This window comes from Pan paniscus, chromosome 6, assembly GCF_029289425.2.
Source record: "Pan paniscus chromosome 6, NHGRI_mPanPan1-v2.0_pri, whole genome shotgun sequence".
NCBI classification, from domain to species: domain Eukaryota; kingdom Metazoa; phylum Chordata; class Mammalia; order Primates; family Hominidae; genus Pan; species Pan paniscus.
In genome coordinates this window covers 160,053,061-160,075,944 of record NC_073255.2, presented here as the reverse complement: position 1 = coordinate 160,075,944, position 22,884 = coordinate 160,053,061, and the positions used below count along the sequence as shown (strand labels likewise).

Here is a 22,884-nt window from a genome sequence, read left to right as displayed (position 1 = left end):
ACTATTACTAAATATGTGCATAGCATACATGTGATAAGTCATGGCAATTCAAAGCATATGTACAAACCTAACAAGATGAAAACAAGAAAAATATGCCATATTTATCATTATGACAATGTAGAAATTACTTAGCTTTAATACATAAAACATATTTTTGAATGTTTATTGAATAATAAGCTCAATATGTTTCTGCGATGTAAAAAAGCTCATGCAATTTTGCCTGCATTGCTATAAGAATCATGTCCAGAACCAAGGAGGTGTCAGTCTATTCCTGCTTTTTGCTGCCAAACAGAATCTGAAATAGAACATTCAACTCAGGAACTCAGCCAGAGTCAGAGAGATGAGTGCCCAGGATAGTGAAGAGACTTAACATCTGAGATATGAGGAATAGCTGAAGCAAATGGAAATGGGAAGACTTCAGGTATATAAAGGCTGTCACATGGAAGAGAAGTTGAAGTTCTCCCTCTCATGGTCCCAAGAAGCAGAATTAGAACAGTAGATGAAGCCACAAGAAGACAAATTTTGTCTCAATGGCAGAGGGAAAGTAAGTTTAACAGAGAGGAAAGCAGGTATTTAAATATGAAATGAGGAGAAATGAGTCATCCATCAGCAGAGGTATTGAGAAAGAATGGGCTCTTTGGCATGGATATTACATGCAGGTCTAGATCAATTTTCCAAACCAAAGTTACTGTGGTTCTCAGAAAGTCACCCCAGGCCAAGACTCTTGCCGTGAGAACTTGTAATTATTTTAGGGACTATGAAAATGGAGATTGTTAAGAAAAATAACAGAGCATTCACAATTCATTGCCTCCAGTTGCATTTGTTTTATGCTCTACTAAGTCACTTGGAGTTCTTTGCTGTGAATAGGCTCTCTTCCCCTTGTAGAGGCACAGTATTTTATTCATATCAATTCATTCACTAGAAAAATCTGTATTTGGGTCCATTTTAGTAACCTCATTTCTTTTAAAACCTCCCAGAGATCAAACTACTCACTATGGTTTGTTTATCTGGGACAAAAGTATAAATCAAGCTGTGTCCTCCTGGCCTATCTGTCAATTAATGTGGTTTAATTGTGCAATGATATAAGTTGAGAAGAAAATATTGTTCTGAAAAATGTATCTTTTAGAATCAATGATAAGGAAAATGGATAAAAATGTAAGTATAAATGACTTGTCAGAGTAAATGTTGGTATGTTTCTTCATGAGGTTGTAAGGCACACATTTTCTTTAAATACTGAATTTTCTTCATAAGCAACCAGTTTGAACCAAAAGCCACCAACCTCATATAATAAAAGAAGCCAACTGGTGAAGAACAGTGAATGCTGTAGCTATGCCAAAGAAAATTACTGTGAGAGGGCAGCCTGGCTAACATCTTATATTCATGTTAATAACATATTGTCAGCTAGTCTATGCTTAGGTAAAAAAAAATTCCAAGGGTCAGCCTGACAGGAAACTGGATTGTGTCAATGTCATTTACTACACTTAAAACAAGTTCACCATTAGAATTATGTTAACGCTTTATCTTTTCATTGTTATCAGGGACAGGAGATGCTCCAAAGAGACAATATTTTTGGTGGTAAAAATGGTAGGAGGAATATCAGGGTTTTTTTTTTTTTTCTGAAAGAGAAAAATTAACACATTTGGCCATGAGCAACAGTGAATTTGTAGCAGAACTGAGATGACTGAGAAAACGTTTCCCTCATTAATTTCTTTAAACTTGTTTTTTTCTAGCTATACTCAAAAGCAGTTTCTGATTAGCTAGTCTGAGTTCCATGGAAGCCTTCTGACTTGACAGGGGGAGTGGACACTTGGATCAGCTGGGATTCTAGGGTATTTCTCCATGATCCATTTCTATGGATTTCCATTTCTAAGAGTCCTAGAATCACAGCAGTCACTACCCAAGTGCTGACTTAATAAATGCCATACCCAGGGGTCCTGGATTCACCTCTGAATACGCTAAACATTTTCACAAGGATTAAAATACAGTTGCCTGTGTCAAGACATGACTGTGACATGAGGTGGCTGTGCAGGGGAGGGTGACATAAGCAGGAAGAGGAGTGGAGCAAACAGTGTTCTAGATACCTGAGAGTAGTTTTACTCAGCTTCCCTTTTCTAATAGTTTGTTAAGTGTCCTGGAATGTTCTTTCGCTTCCCTTCTCTACATTCCCAGCTCCCTGGATTTTCCTCTTTCACCTCCCAGAGAACCCAAGATTAAAATGTGATAAGGCTCAGCCAAGATAAAATTATTCCTCCCCACCCTGATGGAGGTTGTGGCCAGTGGTGTCTTGGCTTCAGAGCTGACATATTCTGGCAGGTGCTGTTATTGCTAGAGGGAGGTCTTCCTGTTTAGGAATTTGCTTTCCTTCTCAGTTCATGAGCATTCAGGTCTTCACCTTGTAGGACACAGTTCAATCTTCATCGATTCAGTTAGTCATTTACTTCATTACACTGGAAGAATAATTATTGAAACTGTGGTTAATAATAAATGATGTTAATTTAAGTTTTTAGGGACTTGTGTATAAATCTACAGTCTCTAGGGTAGATTATTCTACCCTAGCTAATTATTTTGTCCTTTATCTTAGGAAATGAAAGTAAAAATTGATATAGTTAATTGACATCAGCCTGGAAATTTTACTATATACACAATCTACATGCTTTTCTTTCATCAAGAAGACTCAACATCTTAAGGAATGGAGAGGTGAGCAGAAAAAGAAATAAAACTCTAAAAAGTGCTAATGTAAATGACTACAGGATGCTACTGAGGAAAAAAGATCATCTTAGTTTTAACAGTATCTAAAATGTTTGGGGATTCAGCTCATATATGGCACTCAAAGAGTATACCCTTCACAGAGCAGTGCTTGTAAGTTATGCAATTTATGAAGGTAACCAGAGTATACAATTAAGGGTACACTATGAGTGAGTTTTTGAATTAAGGGCTAGTCACAGCTTAAGAACAAATGAAAGTTGGGAGAAAATCTGGCTTACATTTTTTGACCAATAATCTCAACAATAGCAATTGAATAAACCTGGCATGCACTTTGAACTCTAAAAACCCTACGAGTGAAAATAGAAATACATAATTGAAGCAAATGCACTGTCTTTTTGTATACAAATGCACCTGGCTGTTTTTGCCAGCACAGTAAAAGTGTATACTGAATATATACACTTTTTCATCTAAGTGTATATATGTATGAGTACATTTGCAATGGGGCAAATATTTTCCATTGAAAAGCCATATCTCATTGCAAAGCTATATATTCTATTGACAAACTGCTTGAGTAAACCATACTATATAAACAAGGAAGCTAATTGGTTTCCATTTATCTATACTCATAGGTAAGTTTAGAGAAAGTATTCTTTGAGTATTTACTTGTACCCAACACTTTACTAGGGACATAAGCGATGCAAAGGAAGTAGTCTGTACTTCCTTGTACTCAAAGAATTAACAATCTTACAGAAGATGTAAGATTTACATGCATTATTAAAATAGTAAATAACATCGGTCTACTCACAGGCCACAATGTGTCTTACAGATATTATCTATGATTTTCAAACTTTACTGTGTATTAAAAATTATGCAGGGTGCCAACAAAACATGAAGGTTTCAAAGTCACATTTAGATCCAAAAGGGCAGGGAATCTGCATTTTTGTTAAGCACCCGATATTATTTGAATACAGTTGGCTCAAGGACCACCCTGGGTGTGTGCATGGAAAGTCAAGGATTGGGGATTTGGGCAAGGACTGGGATTGTTAGGATGGTTTTGAGATGAATCTACAAGGTCAAACTTCAACTATGGTTAGCATTTAAAACAGAGATGGAAACCATATTCTTGGAAGAAGGAAAGGCTTGAAGAACACAAATTTGGGAGTTAACATTATAAACATAAGCATAAGAAAGAGACAACCAGAAGGTAGGCCTGAGAGAAGCATGTGAGACAACTGGATAAAAACTAGTTTCCACTCCCCTCAGTTGGTTAGACAACTCAAGCATCTTGGGCAATCTAACTTCTTTACTACCAATAAGAAACCCTTCATTTTCTCTGTGCTTGAACCTGAGTTTCACATAATTTATGACCATCCAGAAGTCTCAATGGCAAACGCCAGAACTACAGTCCCTAAACTAACCAAACCAGGTATCTCCATACAAATTCTAGACTTGAAGATTTAGTGCTTAGTGCCAAATGAATATTCATGATGGTAGACCTCAAACGTAGTACAAGGAGCATTGCCTTAGGTGCCAGAAAGAACTGGATTCAAATGAATTGTTTTGCCATTTAGTACCTGGGATATTTTACTTTACCTCTTTGAATCTTAGTTTTCAAATCTATAAAATATAAATAATAATAACAATACATACATATAACTTGTATCAAGTTTTGAAGATTAAACGAGGTGCTAAATGTAAACTCTCTGGGACATAGGATATAACTATAACAATGAATGAATGAACAATATCTGTGATTTTTTTGGTAAACATGTTTTTTAATTAAGGGCTAGGCGAAGCTTAAGAACAAATGAATGAACATAGTCATGAACTGATTCATGATTATGTAATGGTGTGATTCAGTTTAGATAAAACATAACACAATTATGACGTAGTAAGGTTTATGATTTTCTGTACAGAGAAGAGGTGAAATTTGACAACTGTGACTAATTTGTCCTAGGCATGGAGCTAGTTAAAGCATGATGTGATTTGAAGGGTACCTTAAGATATGTATCCAAGGGGCCCCGAAGTCTCACTTAGAGTTTCATTCCCCAGTGACTCTTGCAGAGACTTTCAGCTCACATCAGTCATTCATGTTTAGTGCAAATTATTTTATTAGATTTTTTCTCTCTTTGACAGTGAAGAGAAAACCACCGAGGAATAGGAGGTTGGCTGAAGGTAAGGAGAAGGTGAGGCTGTTTTGTAATAATGAACACCCACAGCAGATTCAGCTAGCTAGAGCCCAGGCCATAAGAATAGGGTCCTGGAGCCTTCCTCTGGTGAGAAATGAGGACCTAAAGAGAGAAAATAGGGCACAGAAAGGAGGGACTAACAAATGTCAAGTGCTTTTCCCTTAGCCTCTGTCTGGTTCCAGTTCCCTACACATAGGCTCTCATTTCCTTTAAATGTCACACAAATGCCTTTTCGTTTTTTGGTGTCATCTCACAAAGTAAAATCCTCTAAGATGAAAAAGTGAGGCTCAAATCATCTCACCAGGTAGCTGAAGGAAATCTGAGAGCAAAAATGGTTTCTTCGAAAAGTAGTAGTTTAAAAAAAAGCATGCAATGAACTAGAGAACTGTACAGGGTGTTAATGGAAAAAAATAAGTACTACAACTGGTTTGAGTAAATCATTTCATAAATTAATTTTAACACTATATACTATTGTTATCCATTTATTATCACTTACCATTTTATTACAATATCATTTGTAATTATCCTTTCATCTAAGAAATTCAAGATATAATAAGACTTTCTGGTTTGGAAACTTTTTTTCTGTTTACTATTCTGATTTTCCTGAATAATTGTCCATAATAGATGCTTAGGAATTTAAATTTTTTACAGGAAAAAAATGCTTTCTCATTTACATTAATATGGTGTGTACTGGTGAGAGGATTGTTTCTCTTGATGGAAAGAGAATGCAGAGTTATATTAGCATGAAGTTAGAAATAAGACCTAAATGCTAACTATAGATTACATAAGAGTAAGGTTATCTATGTCAAGAGAAATTGACTATAAATTCTAGTAGGGCTGGGAATGTGTTTCATTTATATCTAAAGACAAGTAGTAGTTGCTAACTTGAGGTTTACTGGATCATCAATTTACAACACAACGTGAAAAAAACCAGGGTCCTTATCCCTGAAGATTTTCAAAATACATCCTCCATATCACTGTTGGAACAGTCTCCAACTTCCCATGTGCTCATGTGCACAAATCATACACACATACACATCACACACCACTTGAATGTCCCTAATCACTCATCTCTATGCAGATTCCCTGATAATTATGTAGTCTGTATCAGCACAACAGTATCAAATCAAGCCTTCAAAGGTCTTAAAATAGAGGGTTTATATAACACTTCATGGTTATTTTGGTTTTCTATCAAAAGAGACAATAGGGTCCAAGAAATACACAAAACTTTGCTTCTAAACAACAGGGACATTTGCTATAAATTTTGTAGAAGACCCTTGCAATACATTGTCCAAGAAGTCCCTTAAAAATCCATCTCCAAACAAAAAAGTTTCCCTTTCACTGTCATACACTGAAATTCCAACTATTAGTTGCTATTTCAATTTACACACTAAAAACATACTTCCTTAGAAAGGGCCATGGAGGCTGCCTGTGGAGACTCACTCATGGCACCATGACAATGTGGTAACTACTCCAGTTAGGGAGTCTGGAAGTCAGAGGACATCAAAAGGGTTGGAAGTGCCTCATTGTGAACAAACGACCAGCTTCATGGTTTTGCCTTCTCCTAGGCTTGTCCAGTCTGTATTTCAGTGAATGTGATCGAAGAAAGCAGGGAAAGAACAGTTTTTCCTTGAAAACCCAGAGGAGCAAATGGTCTTTGATTTCTCATGAAAAGTCTTGGGCCTATCTCTTCATGTTAATTGTGATAGTAAAACAATAAAAAATGAGATTTAATTTTAACTTGTGTTGGTCGGTCTAGAGCAGTGAGTGAAGGTGACAGGCTGGAAAAATATTAATCCAAGTTGGTTATTTAACACCTGCTTTATTTGGAGGAGGACACTATTGAAGCCACCTGCTCAGGACAATGAAATTCTTCAGTTACATTCTGGTTTATCGCCGATTTCTCTTCGTGGTTTTCACTGTGTTGGTTTTACTGCCTCTGCCCATCGTCCTCCGCACCAAGGTGAGTGAACCTGGAGAACAGACTGGTGGATTTCCTGACTTATTTAATTGTCCTTTATTAAAACTGTTTGCTGTTTAACTGCCTGGCTCAGAGCTGAATGAATGTTGACACTTCATGCCTAAAGTCAGCATGGTTGTACATGATGTTTTGTCCATTTTCTCCCTTTTTAATAATTAACATTTGTTGATTCTTAGTATGATTAAACATAATTAAATAGAATATTAAATCAGAATTGTTCTCTGCCTATCAACTAGATGAGAGGAAGAACAAAAGAAGCACAACCTTTGAGATTTTGCAGTTCAAGTTGTCATTCTCCAGGGAGCATGCATGGCTAGTGCAATTCCTTCCCCTGAGAATAGGCAGCAAAGCAATTGCTGGGGACAGAGGTGGAAGAACAAGGGAAATCCTAGGTCCAGCACAGACTAATTTACTTCTCAGCTCTGTGGCTTGGTCACAGAACTTCCTGGAAATTTAGTTTCCTTGTAGGAAAAAAAGACATTGAAAGCTTAGAGTAGTTTCCCTTGGTCAATTAGAAAATCTAATAAAGCATTTACCATGTTCTGATAATTCCAGGTTTTGTTTTATTGTGGTGTACTTGTAAGCATTTTTGTTTGCTTTTTAAGAGTAGTCAGGGCATTAAGTCCAGAACAATAAGCTCAAGCATGTTTAGTTTCTTGGTAAAATGATTTGAATCAGCAAACATTTAATGAGCACCTTCTCTGTGCCAGGCACAAACGTCACTTGGTAGTAAGAGGACAGGCTTTGGAGCCAGATTCTCTGCTTCAGGTCCCAGATTTACCACTTACAAACTGTGTCACCTGGGCATGCTACTTAATGTCTCTGTGCTTCTGTTTTCTCATATGAAAGATGTGTATAGTAGCAGGCTTGTGGTGAGAATGAAATGAAGAAACACTCTTCAAACACTTATTTGGAGCAGTGCCTGGCACACAGTAAGTGTGCAGTGCCAGTCTCCTTGGGTGTGTTGACTCCACAGGTGGGGCAATTCCCAGCACTCCATTATGCACAGTCCCTCCTCTTAGTGGGCAAGAACTCTGCTGATGCTCTCCTCTAACAAGTACTAATCGAGGTTACACCAGTCTGGGTTATAATAGAGTCATATTAACTATAATATGGTGGTCCCTCCAGCCTCTGCCAGAAGCCTTTGCCAGTGATCCTGGGACCTCTGAAGGGAATTCACGTGAGCTAATAAAGTCCTTTTGGACACTGTCAAGGCCTATTCTACCTGCAAAGCTGGAGAAGGGACTGGCCCCTGCTGTGGCATCTGTGGGTTGTCTCCCACCAGGTGCAATCTTCCAGCTGCAGCATTCTTGGCTTGTCTCTCCTTGTGCTGAGGTCTCACAGAGCTACATGGAGGGAAGGGAAAAACTCCCCACCCCTTTTGGTCCAAATCTCTTCTAAGCCCTCAAATTCGTACAGAATTTGTAAATAATAATAATAACTAAAAGACCTTGTCAGCTGTTTTTGGCTTTGTTGGTTTTGTTTTTCAAATTCTGTGTGACTAACCCTTTCCCTCCCACCCTGCCACTCCCACCCCGGCTCCTTGTGAGGTCTCCTATATGAATCTCCGGCAGCCCCATCAGATGACAAATTCCAGCACAGAAATAGTGCTCTATTCTGAATTCTCACCCCATCTCCTTGCCAAGAACTTCATCTAAGACACATTATGATCTTCACTTTGTAACTCTTCTGGTCCCATGAGTCCTCTAGATTTGGCTGAATCCTATCATGACCATATCCTGGTTCATACCTGGAGCCCTGCTATATTTTAATATTTTTGAGTTAGTCTCAGCATAGGTTCTTACTTATGGCAGAGAAAGTAGGAAATTAAACTAGTCAAGACAAATTTAGGTCATCACCACATATCATCTGTGATGCTCTTTTGACATATAAATGCATGACAATTTGATTATCCTCCATAATTTTCTGAGAAATGAATATAAACTCTTTGAAAAACAAAATGAGTAAATAAATCAAAAGCAATCATTTTAGTACATGATTCATTAACTGGGAAGTGTATTATTTTTAAGAAATGCAGCCACTGATTATTTTTTCCAAGGTGCTATGACAAAAGAACATTAGGTCCATGCAGGAACCAGGTGTCTAGCACCAAGTTGCATCTGGTGACCTGGTTCCTCTTTCCTTTCCTCCTAATCAACTCATTTGTTAAAACTCAATTAATGTTAATGGAGGATTTATTCCTAGTATAATAACATGATATTATTTTTTTTTGGCCACTTTAAACATATATTTAATCATTCAATAAACTGCTAATTAAACTGAAAGACTATTATTTTAACTGTTGCTTACAATGAAAGCAAATTTTTTTTTAAAGAATGTAGGCCTTTGGAGGGTATAAAATTTAAGGAGAAGTTTACTTTAACATAAATGCAAGTCAATTTACTGTTAACTTTTAGGTTACCAAACTGAAGAAGTCTATGCTTCTAAAGACACAATATTAGATTAATTAAAACATTCAATGGAAACAAAAATCCAAGTTTCTCTTTCAAAACCACAATTATAAAAAATAATTCCATGTGGGGCTATAATCTACAGGATGTAGAGCCAACAAACAATGAATTATTGACTGATTTCTTTCCTTCATTTTCCTGCTCGTTATTGAGTTGTTCAATAGACTGGCCTTAACTTATGTCTTAATTCCATCTAAAGTGAAAAAAGTGCCATGAATGAAGAAAGACCCTAATTGGTTTTTCAATGTACTATTAACAAGGAAGGAGAATAGACTGATTTGCAGAGTACTCTTCTGTTTCAGGCATTCTGCCAACTGCTTTCCCCAAATTATCTTATTTAACCTCCATCACAAACCAATAAACAAGTACAAATGTGCTTCTCGTTTTACATTTGAGGGAATTGATGCTCAGAGACATGTAACTCACCAAAGGCCACCTACATGCTCTAGAAAGTAAATTTGAGCTTGGATCCTGTCAGAACTCAGAATTCATGCTTTAAAAGTGATTTCATTTTAGTCTTTTGTATATTTTTGAAGACTTATTCTTCCATGGCTTGTTAATCATTTGTCAACAACACAGGCATTTCTGTTCATGAAAATGCTTTAGACAGGCCAAACAGAAGAGTTCTGTTTTAACCATTTCCTCAATTGACCTTATGGTATGCAATGTCATTAAGGTAGAAAGTTGCAGTGATTCTAACCACTGAAGATAGGCTTATGAGAACTGAAGCTATAAGGATGTCATTTGCTGGGTGTCCCAGAGACCCAGTTTTTTAAGCTGGTCAGTCAGCTTGTCAGGATATGGTGCCCCTTTTCTCCATACTTGCATCCGAATTGGAAACAGAGACAAAAACAGGTAAGCAGCTTGCAAAAATCTGGCTACACAGATTTTTCCAACCAACTTCTGTCTGACTCTAGAGCCAATGATGTTAATCACAACTGAGTATCTGTGTCTTTATAGCTTCCGTGGTCATAATAAATATATTCCTAGTACATTGCTGTGAATCTCACTTTGCTAATGCAATTCCATTTTCTTATTGATTTACACTGAGCATCAGAAATTCTTTTTGTCTCTTAAACATAATGGTAATCTCAGTCCTTACCCAATTAGTAGTTAATGATCAGTAAACAAGTCTGGAGTGTAACTGCTTTTTATTTGAATGAAATAATCACACTGAGTTTTTCTCATTTTGGAGAGAAATTTCTTTAAATATTTCCAGTTAAAATCTTGGTAAAACTGGCCTAGTATATACTGACATAGTTTCAGTAATATTCTATGTGCAACTTTGTTCTTTTTAGACTATTTTGTTAATTTTTACTCTTTTCAGCAGTCAATACTATTTCCTTACTTATTTTTCCAGTTATTGGATTTTCTTTGTATTTTTATTCATGAAACAAAAAGAAGGCCAGATTTGTTAGAAGAGGGGAAAATCGAACAACAATATATTATATTTGTAGAGTGCAATTCTTCCAGGTATACCTATTCTATCTAGCTTACTCATTAATCAGGACCCCTTTTTAAGATCAGGAGACAAGGAAACAACCACACATATACTGAGCAGCACTTCTTAGTTGATGGGTTGTAAAACCGATACCAAATTTTAATTCTTTCTTCAGAAAATATTTTGGATTTCTCTAGAAAATATTTTATATTCTAACTTTGAAACTCACGATATATTCACTTGAAGCATGATGACTTTCAAAGTGAGAATAGAAATAATAATAAATAAAATGATACATGATGAGAGACTTATGGTGCTAGATATAAAAATAAAATAAACAGATGGGAGAAATATAATGATTGTAAGGAAATATAAACTTTAAAAAGTGAAGTATCCCCTAGAAGGAGGAAGTGGTAGGTCGAGAAGTTGGTCAAAGAAAATGAAAATGAGTGGGAGATAATTTAAAAAGACTATAAGTGAAAGAAGAGGAAGGAGAGAAATTCCAAGAAAACAGATAAGTTTTAAAGGGCCAAATAAAATAATTAAATATATTAATGGAAATAATTGATACTGTTTTAAATGTTGGCATAAAAATATTGTAGGGATTTAAGATAAAGAAGAAAATGCTATAAAGTCCAAGTAAGTGAATATTTTGGACACCAAAGAATGCAGAAATGATGAAGAACAAGGAAAAAAATAGAAGTAATGCTAATAGCAATGTGGTAGTCCGACAAAACCAGAAAATCCAATTTTGGTAATATATTTTTATTTCACAAATATTTTACAAGAACTTTCCCAGCCCAAAGTGTTGTGCCAGATGAACTGTGTGATATAAGCAGAAGTTTAATGTTTCTGTCTTTATGTAGCTTGCAGAATTGCTGGAAAGTCATTATATAGTATGACAAACATTAATGGCAAAAGTAGGTTGTACGTAAACACATGCCAAATAATTTAAAGAAATCATTTGTGCTATGAAGGCGTAATTAAAAAGTGGATAAACCACTAAGGATTCATCATCTTCCAGCCCCTCTGTTCCCCTAACCGCATGCAGTCCCACTTGCCCGAAACCTGCTGCTCCTTCTGTTTTCTTTATGTCAGAGAATGCCACTACCCTTCTCTCCATTCACAGGCTTGAAAGCTGTATGTCATCTCAGATGCTTCAAATATCCACAAGCCCCCATCATTAATATGGTGTTGCATCTCCTTAATCTAAATCCTCCTAAATCTCCCCTCTCAACCTCATCTTCTCCTCTCTTTCCTTTCCTGCTGGCACTGCTTTCCTTGAAGCTGTCTTTCTCTTTCTTTCATAGACTGTTTGTTTTTTACACACTTTCCCCTACAGTCTCTGGCCAGAGTACTATTTTTTAAATGCCAACTCAGTCCAATTGTGAAAAATCAAAATTTTTCAATGGTTCCTTTTTGCCTATAATGGAAAAATATCTAAACAAAAGATGGTTTTGCTGATGGATATTTCTGACTTTTCATTTATTTGTCCAAAAGCCTCCACCACACAGTCCCCAGTATCTATCTCCCACATTTGCATTTTCCTCTTTAACAATACTTAACTATTTGCAGTTTCTAGAATGCCTGTGATTATTCTTGTCTCTCTGCCTTCACACATGCTATATCCTCCTCCTAGAATGCCATCTCCTCTTACCTCACCCTTCTTGGGAAGGAAGGCTCAGGCTGTGATGTAAACTGAGGATCATCCTCGATGCTCTCATTGCATCGTGGATACATTGGCCTCTATTACAGTATGTCTTCCATTTTGCTTTATCTTTGTGTCTCCCTCCAGACTGTAAATATCTCAAGAACATGGAGCATAGTGTTTAAATTTCTGTCTCCTCCAGCACCAAACCCAGTGCCTGTCACATAGTAGATAGTTAATAACTGTGTTGAGTGAAGGATGATCTAGCGTGGCAGAAGGATGTAAGGCTTTGGACCTGATAGGAAGGAGAGAATGCAGGAGAAAGAGGTTGATGAAAGGAAGGAACTTCAATAGAGTGAAAATAATGATGAAACGACAGAACAAGAAGAATGTAGGTGTAACCAGAGGCTGTCCCTTTCACAAAGCTCTTTCTTCCTCCCATAATATGTTTTATACCTTGTTTGGTAACAATAATAAATGTGAATGCCCACTGTGAGCCTCATAGCGACAATTAGAAATAGTCAATATCATCCCAATTTTACAGAACAGAAACTCAGAGAGGTCAAGAAATGTGATCAAAGTCACACAGTCCACAAAGGGAGCAAGAGGACTTAAACACAAATCTGTCTGACTTCCAAGCTCATGATGTCATTGCTTATTTAATGATATTTATATCAGATCTTTAAAAGCTGTGCTCAGATTGCCTTACATCATTGTTCCTGCATTTGCAATCACGAAAGCACAGGTTGAGGTGATGCCTCTCTCAGCCTGGATCACGTAGTAACCTCTACCCATGATGGACAAATAGTATGAGTAAGAAATAATTGGCTGTTTTAGACTGCTGAGATTTTGGAACTTTTGCCACAGCATAGCTTATCCTGTCCTGATTAACATAGCATATTCTGAAACATTCCCCAAGTGACTCAGACATGCTACCCTTGGCTGATTTTTTTTTATTTATAAAATGAGCAAGGCTCTTTTTAAAAAGTTCCAAATGTTGTCTATGGATAAGCTTCCCCAGATTCACCTGAGATACTTGTGTAAAATCATAAACTCTTAATGTGAAGTGTAGGATGCTGCACGTTGAACAAACTCCACAGGTGATTCTGGAGCAGGTAGTTCATGGATTGCATTTTGATCATAACCAAATGTGTAATCAGGTTGGAGAACTGATTATTTCTGTACCTTTTTCCAGTTCCACTGTGTACAGAGTATGAAAACAATGCATCTCAGGTGCTGGTTAGGTGTGGAGGTTGAGTGAAAAGGAGGAACTAAAAATTTCCCAATAACTGGTGCAGTGGGCCATCAATTGCTTTTCTCTACTATCCATTTTGGCTAAAAACTAAAAAAAAAAGAAAAGAAAAAACATCTAGTTATTTCTCCTTGACTTTGTAGTTGAACTTATTTTTACTATCCATCTTCCAAAATGAGGATATTTTAAAGCACTTTAAACTTTGCAATTAATATAACTTGAGTCTTAAGAAATCACTGCTGCAGTAGGGGTAGGAATACCAAGAACCATACAAAGCCCTTCACAGGCTCTGTCAAATAATAATGATGTTTTTCTTGTAGCACAGAGATTTAGAATGCATGATTTTTCTCCTTTTTTAATTGCTTTGTGTTCTCCTTAGAAAATCAATTGTAGTGATTGAGGTCTGTGATTGGCTCTGCTTTTCTCACGCTGTGCTGAGAAGAGATCATACCCACATACGTACTAATTCATCAGCCAAATTACTCCCTAATATCAGTCAGTATGTCATTTAAAAAAGCAGAAGAGATGAAAAAACTATATTTTAAAGCCAAACTTATATTCTAATTCCATGTGGGGCTATAATTTAAAAGAGAACCAAGGTGATTTTTAAATGTAATCAGCCACATTTTCTAAGATAACTTGACAGTCAGAACTTTGTGAGGAGGAAAAAGTCATTATCCAAATTGCCTAGTCATAGCTTTCTTTGCCTTTTTCACCCCTTCAGCAAGTGCCCTAGCTGTGCACTTGAGGTGGTTAAGACAAGATATGACTATGATATTTTTAACTGGGGGCTGGGTAAGTGGGAATGTCTGTGATGGAGGAATTCACCTATGCAGGTGGACATTTTAGTTCCAATGCTGTTTGTTGGCAAGAGAGATGAGGGCTGCAGGAAAATTGTAGACACATTCACCCACTGGGGCAGGAGTCAACATATCCAGTTCCAGGCAAGGAGGAGAGAACAGAGAAAAGGGAACAAGGCAAAGAGAAAGAAGTTTCTATGCTAAGGAACCTTATGCCTAAGATAAAGATTTAGTGTTTTATAAGATATATAAATACAAACAATATTAGAAAGAACAGAAAGAAGAACCTTACTCACTCAAATATGTTACTGACCATATACTCTATGCCAAGTACTGCTTTAAATGTTGGGAACAGGGTAGTAAATTTTAAAAATATATACTCTGATAGAGTTTATACATGGACAAATCTCAACTCTACCACATGCTAGCAATGTGATCGTTGAACCTTAGTTCAGCATGGAATTACAATATCTACCCCAAAGAATCTTGGCGAGGGTTAAATAAAATGTCATGTGGAGTGCCAAGTGTTGTATCTGGCACATTATAAGCATTCATGAGTATTACTTGCCCATCCTATAGTCATAAGTCAGAAAACAGGTTTATCTGTCTACTTGGCAAATATTTTCACATCTTAAATAAGTTTTTCTATATATAAAGTCTATGATCAAAAGTCTAGATGAGGTTTTAGACAATTAGGATCCTCCCTTCCCAAGCTCTTTCTCCATTGGAAACACAAAGCAAATAAAGATCTCTGTAGATCAGAATGAGTCAGAAAAGCAAACAAGTGGCATGAAGGTGGAAACCTGTGGTTGAAAGCACTCCCATGCCATTCAGGGACCAGAGTCAGGTTAAATGCCAGAAACTAAGGGCTGGAAAATGGTTTTCTCAAACCTGTGAAGGACAGAAAGAGCTGGATTGATCGCTGGCTATGATGGCTCACAGGAAGCAAACACTGCCCAGCTCCCCAGCCAAGACCTCACCCATACTACCCAACTCAGCTAGATGACTGGATCCGTGTTATGCTGGCAAGAAAAGAACTCTAGGGTGTCAAGATAAGACCCATCTGAACCAGGAACTAGGAACTGGCTGGAAGCAACTGTAAAAGTGCTAGATGAGAAACAAGGAGTGCAGAAGAAGAAAACACAAGAATAAAGCTACCACTCAGAATAAATTTGAAAATAAAATTTCAAAATACAATAAGACACTAAAGAAAGACTGACAAAATCCGCTCAGAAGAAATGAAAATAATAGGGAAATCAACAAGTTAGGAAAGGAAAAAACAAAAAAAGAGAAACAAATTATTTTTCAAAATATAAAGCAAGAGCAGGAAAGTATAAAATAAAACTAGTTAGATATCCTGGAATTTTGTCACTGAGATTAAAAAAACAAACAAAACCCTCAATAGATGTGTCATGTTTGAGGCTCCTGGGTGGTCCTAGTTAACCAGCTTCCCCAGGGGCAACTTCTCCTTTTTCATTAGATTCATGTCAAAGATGAGTCTTAGACACTCTAATGCTCAATAGCTTATTCTCAACAGCTTCTCCTTTTTCATTTGGTTAATGTCAAATATGAGTCTTAGACAGCTTATTCTAATGCTCAACAGCTTATTCTGACTTTTCCAAGATGAAGATGAAGAGCAGGCCAGTGGCATGGGCCAGATGCAGTCAGATGACTGACTGACCAGGAGGGCCTCCGTCCAGTGACCAGTCTCAGAATTTAAAGGACCCTTCCCCCTTACTCATGCTTGTACTCAGCCCAGGTGAGTTACCAGCCATTTCTCTCATAAAGGGAGTTTAAACAATTCTGGAAAGAGTAAGCCTTTTTTGTTTTGTTTGCATCTGAGGTAGCCTTGTCTCCTGGAAATCCCCAGGCCAATGTTGGAAATCCCCAAGCCAGTCTGCATCACATTGCTAAGTGACACTTAGTGTCAACCCTACTCTGTGACATACTGCTAAGTGACATGTAGTAACAGCAAGATGCCTGAATAAGCCTTATGGCTATCATTAATCTTATAACCAGGGCATGTCTCTTATAGTATACTACAAGATGAAATAAACTTTAAACTGAGTATCCTTGAAGATATATTCAGTGAACTGTGAAAGAATACTAGGAATTTACCTAAAATATCAAATAGAATATAAAAGGATATTTTTAAGTGAGAGAATCATTTGGAGAATGAATTCAGAGCCCCAACATATGTATAAAAGACATTACTGAAAATGAAAGACTAGAAAAGAAGTCATATTCAAAGTAATAATTACTGAATTCTCCAGAATTTTTTTAAAAAGATGAGCTCTCAAATGTATTTGTAAGTACAAACAACTTAATTAGATATTAGTCCATATTTAGGCACATCAGGAATGAGACTTCAGATTAAAAATAAGGTGAATTTTTTAAAGCTTCCAAATAGAGAAGAAAAAAAATCTCCAAAAGGATTGTAATTAGATAAATTTTTCATTTCAATAATAATGAAAACATCTAATAAATATATAATAGACCTTTCTGGAGAAATCTACAAAACATTATAGAAGAAATTTAATAGACACCTAAAAAGAATAGAGAAGTTCATAGATAGAAATACTTAAAGCTATATCTTACTTCATAGATTCTGTGTAATTTGAATGAAAATCTGAATAAAATTTTTACAACTTGAGATAGTAATTTTAAAATTCAAAAGAAAGAATGAAAATCTAACACTATTAAGGCAATTTGAAAAACATATAAGATTAAGGAGTTGTCATACAGATTGTAAACCTTATTGAAAGGTTAGAAATGTTAAAAGAGCATAATTCTGTAAGAACTTATTTTTAGAAGGCAGCAGTGGGAGAGGAAGAGGACAAAATAAAGAGACCAGAAGCTTATGTGTCTGCATTTGAGAACTTCAGCATAGAAAATATGTAGCAACATGAATTACTAGGCAAAAATGAGCTCATTCAATTTAAAAAGCATGGCACTTTGGCTATTCATTTTGAGAAAAAAAAAGTGTTAGATTCCTATACAAAAATATTAAAGCTCTACACTTGAAAAAATTTTAATCTTAGAAAAAATACGGAAATATATAATGTAGAAAGATTTTCTTATAAAATATGGTAAAAACATGAGACAACAGAAAAGTGTTTAAAATCACTGCATTAAAATTAAAATCCTCCAGTCAATTAAAAATACAATAAAGCTAATTTCATAGACAAGCCAGAGACTAAGAAAAATGTTTACAAATACATAGTTTATAGAGAAATAATATTAAGAATCTAAAAATAACTCCACAAATCCATGAGATAAAAGAAAAAATAACCCAACAGAAAAATGAAAAAGAACTATAAATATATAATTTACAGAAGAGAAACAATTATGTTCAATAACTGTGAAAATATTCCACTGGTATTCAAGAACATGGAAATTAAATAAGAAGATTTTTTCATACCATCAGATTGTCAAATGAATAAATTAATCCAATATACCAAGGATGGTGAAATGGAATTTCTGAACATTGTTGGTGTTAATATAAACTAGTATGACCATCTCAGATAGCTTCTTAGTCGATTTTCATAGTGCTATAAAGAACTGCCCGAGACTGGGTAATTTATAAAGGAATGAGGTTTAATTGACTCAGCGTGACTGGGAGGCCTCAAGAAACTTACAATAATGGTGGAAGGGGAAGTGAGGCAACTTCTTCACAAGGCAGCAGGAAGGAGAAGTGCCAAATTAAGGGGGAAGAGCCCCTTATAAAACCATCAGATCTCATGAGAACTCACTCACTATTATGAGGACAGCATGGGGGAAACTGCGCCCATTATTCAATTACCTCCACCTGGTTTCTCCCTTGACACCTGGGTATCATGGAGATTACAATTCAAGATGAGATTTGGGTGGGGACAAAAAGCCTAACCATGTCAGATAGCAAATGGGCAATATCTAGTAAAGTTCCAATGGACTCCTTCCCGTTTGAAGTTCTGATGCTAGTTTTCTCCACTAGCTAAGAAAATCTATTTTCCATAGACATGCATGTGGAGATAGGTACAAAGATGTCCATAGCCTTATAATAATAAAATATTGGGGAAAAAATCCAAACAAACATCAGTAGAAAAACAGACAAATAAATGGTAAAATATTCATAAAAAGGAATACTATATCCATTAAAATGAAGTAACAATAAATCTACATGTATCAACATGAATGTATTTGAAGTACATAAAATATTGAGTGAAAAAAGCAAGTTGCAAAGTGACATATAGAGTAAACCTTATTTAATTTTAAAACCACGTGTTATTAATGTATTAATGTCTGCATGTAGTATAATCACAAAAACATGAATGGAAAGGATACAAACCACATTCTAGACAGTAGTTAACTTTGGGAATGGTGGAGGAGAAGGAAATGAGGGAGTGGTCCTTAACATCAGTCTTTAACAGAATATGGAATGTTTTATTTGTTTAAAAATAATTTAAGCAAATGTGGCAAAGTGTCAACATTTGTTAAATATGATAAGGTGTACAAATATGTTTGTTGTATATTTTTACTATGTTCTAAATATTTTATAATTTTGAAAATGCTTCTAAAGAATACACTGCTAAAAAGCTTCTAATATATATATTTTTTAATGTAAGGGAAGAGGAACGGCCCATACTATAATAACTTCATGTCTCTGGTAGTGTGAGGAAATCTTATAATAGGAAAGACGGAGCTGCCATGAATGAGCCAAAGAGGTGCAGTGTATACATACAGAGCAGGTATCCAGGGTTAAGCAACATGACATTGCCTATGATCTAATGGAATTTCACCTGGTTTCCACACAATTGCCTCTGTCTGGCTAGGTGTGACTTGTTTGCTGAACTTCTTGATGTAACTTTTGGGGGTCGTAACAAGTACAGAGATTTTTAAGTAGAAAAGTAGTATTTTTGAGGAAGTCCTCTGGATTTTTTTTCCCCCTCTTTTCTCTTTCTTTATTTTGAGAAGGAATCATGATTTAAAAAAAAAAATTGTAAGGTCAGTGGTAGTCATAATTGTAAATCTTTACAGTTATGTCCTTCATGATAAATAAACAAGATAAAAGTACATATTATTTTTGTTGCTATCATTCAGTTTAAGAATTCATAATACTAAAATACTTCAGAACAAAATGTGATTAAAACGTTTACTTGTTACGGTTGCAGAGTAAGTTGTAATAACGATATCGGATGTATCAGCAACTTCCAGCAGACTTGGGGGTAGGTTGTGGGGGAGGAAGGATTCACTCATACTCTTAATTGACAACTGGTCTTCTTTTATTGCTGTTTTACCATTGTTCTCTTGAGGAGGTAGTAGTAGTAGTGATTGTGTGTAATGGTGGTAAACAATTTGTGGTGGTTTTATTTCTTAGGAGTAGGAGGTCTGTTAAGGTGAAGAAAAAGAGGAAAGAGACAAATTTGGAAGAAATTTACAGGAGACAAAGATAATATAGCTTGAAACAATTGGTCACTCTATGAGTTTCTAGTGACAAAATGAAGCTACTTTATGTTCTACCTCAAAGCCAGTCCTAAAATCAAATATCTAGGATCTCTTTTTAGTTGCAACACAGTTCCACAACTTCTGAGTAGTTTTCTTCTTCATCAGAAGAACTTGTCCACCAAAAGTTACTCACCCTCATATTCTTTGTGTGCATGTGTGAATAGATGTGAATAACACAAAAGAAGAAAATGGTTGTTTTTTTTTCTATCTCTTATACTTTTCTTCTTCTTAGCAAGATTATTCACAGATCTTTGATTTTAAAGTAAAAAATAACCCTATATACTTTAATAGGATAGTTTTAAAAGAAAATACTTGGTGTTGTGTTTGAATTAACCTTCTGCTATTTAATGCCTAAGGACTTTGAAGGGAAAGAATGTTTTCCTGCATTCTTTCACATCCCCAAGCACGACCAAGAAAAATCACAAAATAGAGAAAAGGAATTAGAGGAAGGAAGCATTCCTGGGATGAACCCATCAATAGGATGCTTGTTTAATTTATCAGCCAAAGAGGGACACTTTTGAAAATGAAAGGAAATACTAATGAGAAAGGAAACTTTACAATAACACTGTCCTGAGAAAACTGGGGCAGATGGCTACCCTACCCATTAAAGAGCTCTCAAATGATCCTAAAATTTGTATTGAAACAAAAGACCCCAAATAGTTAGAGCAATCTTGAACAAAAAGAACAAAGCTGGGAGGCATCACACTACCTGATTTCAAAATATACTACAAAGCTATAGGAACCAAAACAGCATGGCAGTGGCATAAAAACAGGCATGTGGACCAATTAAACCATAGAGAAGCCAGAAATAAATCTCTACATTTACAGCCAACTGATTTTCAGCAAAGGTGCCAAGAACACACAATGGGAAAAGGAGAATCTCTTCAATAAATGGTGTTAGTGAAACTAAATATCCACATGCAGAAGAATGAAATCAGACTCATATATCTCACTATATGCAAAAATCAACTCAAAATGAATTAATTAATTAAATGTAAGACCAAAAACTATGAAACTACTAGAATACAAAACAGGGGAATAGCTCCATGACATTGACCTAGACAATGATTTTTTTTGATATGACCTCAAAAGCACAGCAACAAAAGCAAAAATAGACAAATGGGATTACATTATACTAATAAAACTTCTTCACTGCAAACAAAATCAAGAGTGAAAAGACAACCTATAGAATAGGATAAAATATTTGCAAACTATTCATCTGATAAGAGATTAATATCAAAAATACATAAGGAATTCAAACAACTCAATAGCAAGAAAGCAAATAACCCAATTGAAAAATAAGCAAAAAATTTTGAATAGACTTTTCAAAAGAAGGCATACATATGGCAAACAGGTACATGAAAAAATGCTCGACATCACTGTTCTGGGAAACACAAACTAAAACCACAGTAAGTATTATCTCACCCTTGTTAGAATGGCTATTATAACAAGCATTGGCCAGGATGTGAACACTGTTTGCAGAAATGTAACTTAGTACAGCCATTATGAAAAATAACACAGCATTCCCTCAAAATATTAAAAATAGAACTACTGTATGATCCAGCAATGTCATTACTGGATATATACCCAAAGGAAATGAAATCAGTATGTTGAGGAGATATCTGCACTCCCATGTTTATTGCTGCACTAGTCACAATACAAGATATGGAATCAACCTAAGTGTTCATCAACAGATGAATGGATAAAGAAAATATGGTATGTATACACACACACACTCACACATGCACTTGCACACAAACACACACATGGAGACAGAGAGAGAGAGACAGAATGAAATACTATTCAGCCATAAAATGAAGAAAATCCTGTCATTTGTTACAACATGTATGAACCTGAAGGATATGTGTTAAATGAAATAAGCCAGGGACAGGAAGACAAATAGCATGTGATGTCAGTCATGTGGAATCTAAAAAAGTTGATCTCATAGAAGTGGAGAGTGAACTTGTGGTTCCAGCGTCTGGGGAGATCAGGTGTCAGGGTTAAGGAGATGTTAGTCAAAAGATAGAAGGAATAAGCTTGAGAGATTTATTGTACAACATGGTGACTGTAGTTAATAACATTTTGTACTCTTGAAAAATGCTAAAAAGAGTGGATATAAAGTGTTCTCAGCACACAGATAATAATGATGTGAGGTAATGCACATATTAATTAGCTAGACTTAGTCATTCCACTATGCATAGATACTTCAAAGCATCATGTTGTACATGATAAATACAGTACATACTATTTTACATGTCAATTAAAAAAATTAGGATTAAAAAAAGAGCATTCAGAGGGGAATAACTCTGTCTTCCTCCTTTTCCAGACCTTTGGTTTTCTTCAGATGTGAAAAAAGGGGGCAATTTTCACAAATTCTGGGAAGGCAGCTATCAAAGACAATGCAGATATGGTGTTTTAGCTAGCTGCAATTATAATCCACTGGGACTCCTAGGAAAAAATACAAAATGCACATATGTGTTCAGGGTAAACTCCATGATGAGACATAAATTTGAACTGCAAATCAGAAGGTAGACGAGTTTTACAAATGGGTTATGAATCCAGGGATTCAGCTTAGGCAAAAGGAAACTACTTGGAAGCAAGTGTATGGAACCAGATTTAAAGATGAAAGGGAAGGTCTGGAAAAGGATGTAGCCCAGTGCTTCTCGAACTTTAACCCAGATAAGAATCACCTTGTGAGCCTGAAAATGCTGATTGATTCAGTGTGTCTGGGGAAGGGCTTGATGTCCTACATTTCTCACAAGTGACCAGATTATGCTGATGCTGCTGGTTCATAGACCAGGCAGAGGGGCAGAGAGGGGAGAAGTCCAAATGCACAATCTAAGTGTTGATTCTTGAATGACAAAGCAATATTTGAAAGGCGGAGCAAATAGGCAACCTTTTTCCTACCAGAT

At 35.9% G+C, this 22,884-nt stretch overlaps 1 protein-coding gene across 1 annotated transcript in view; it reads left to right on the top strand.

Annotated features, from left to right (window-relative positions):
- The first annotated feature begins 6,759 nt into the window (after positions 1–6,759).
- Positions 6,760–22,884, top strand: part of SLC13A1 (solute carrier family 13 member 1) — an 84,396-nt gene continuing 68,271 nt past the window's right edge. The window contains exon 1 of the mRNA XM_003808625.4: positions 6,760–6,858. Coding sequence (XP_003808673.1) covers positions 6,760–6,858 — 99 coding nt within the window. The remainder of the gene's footprint in view (positions 6,859–22,884) is intronic.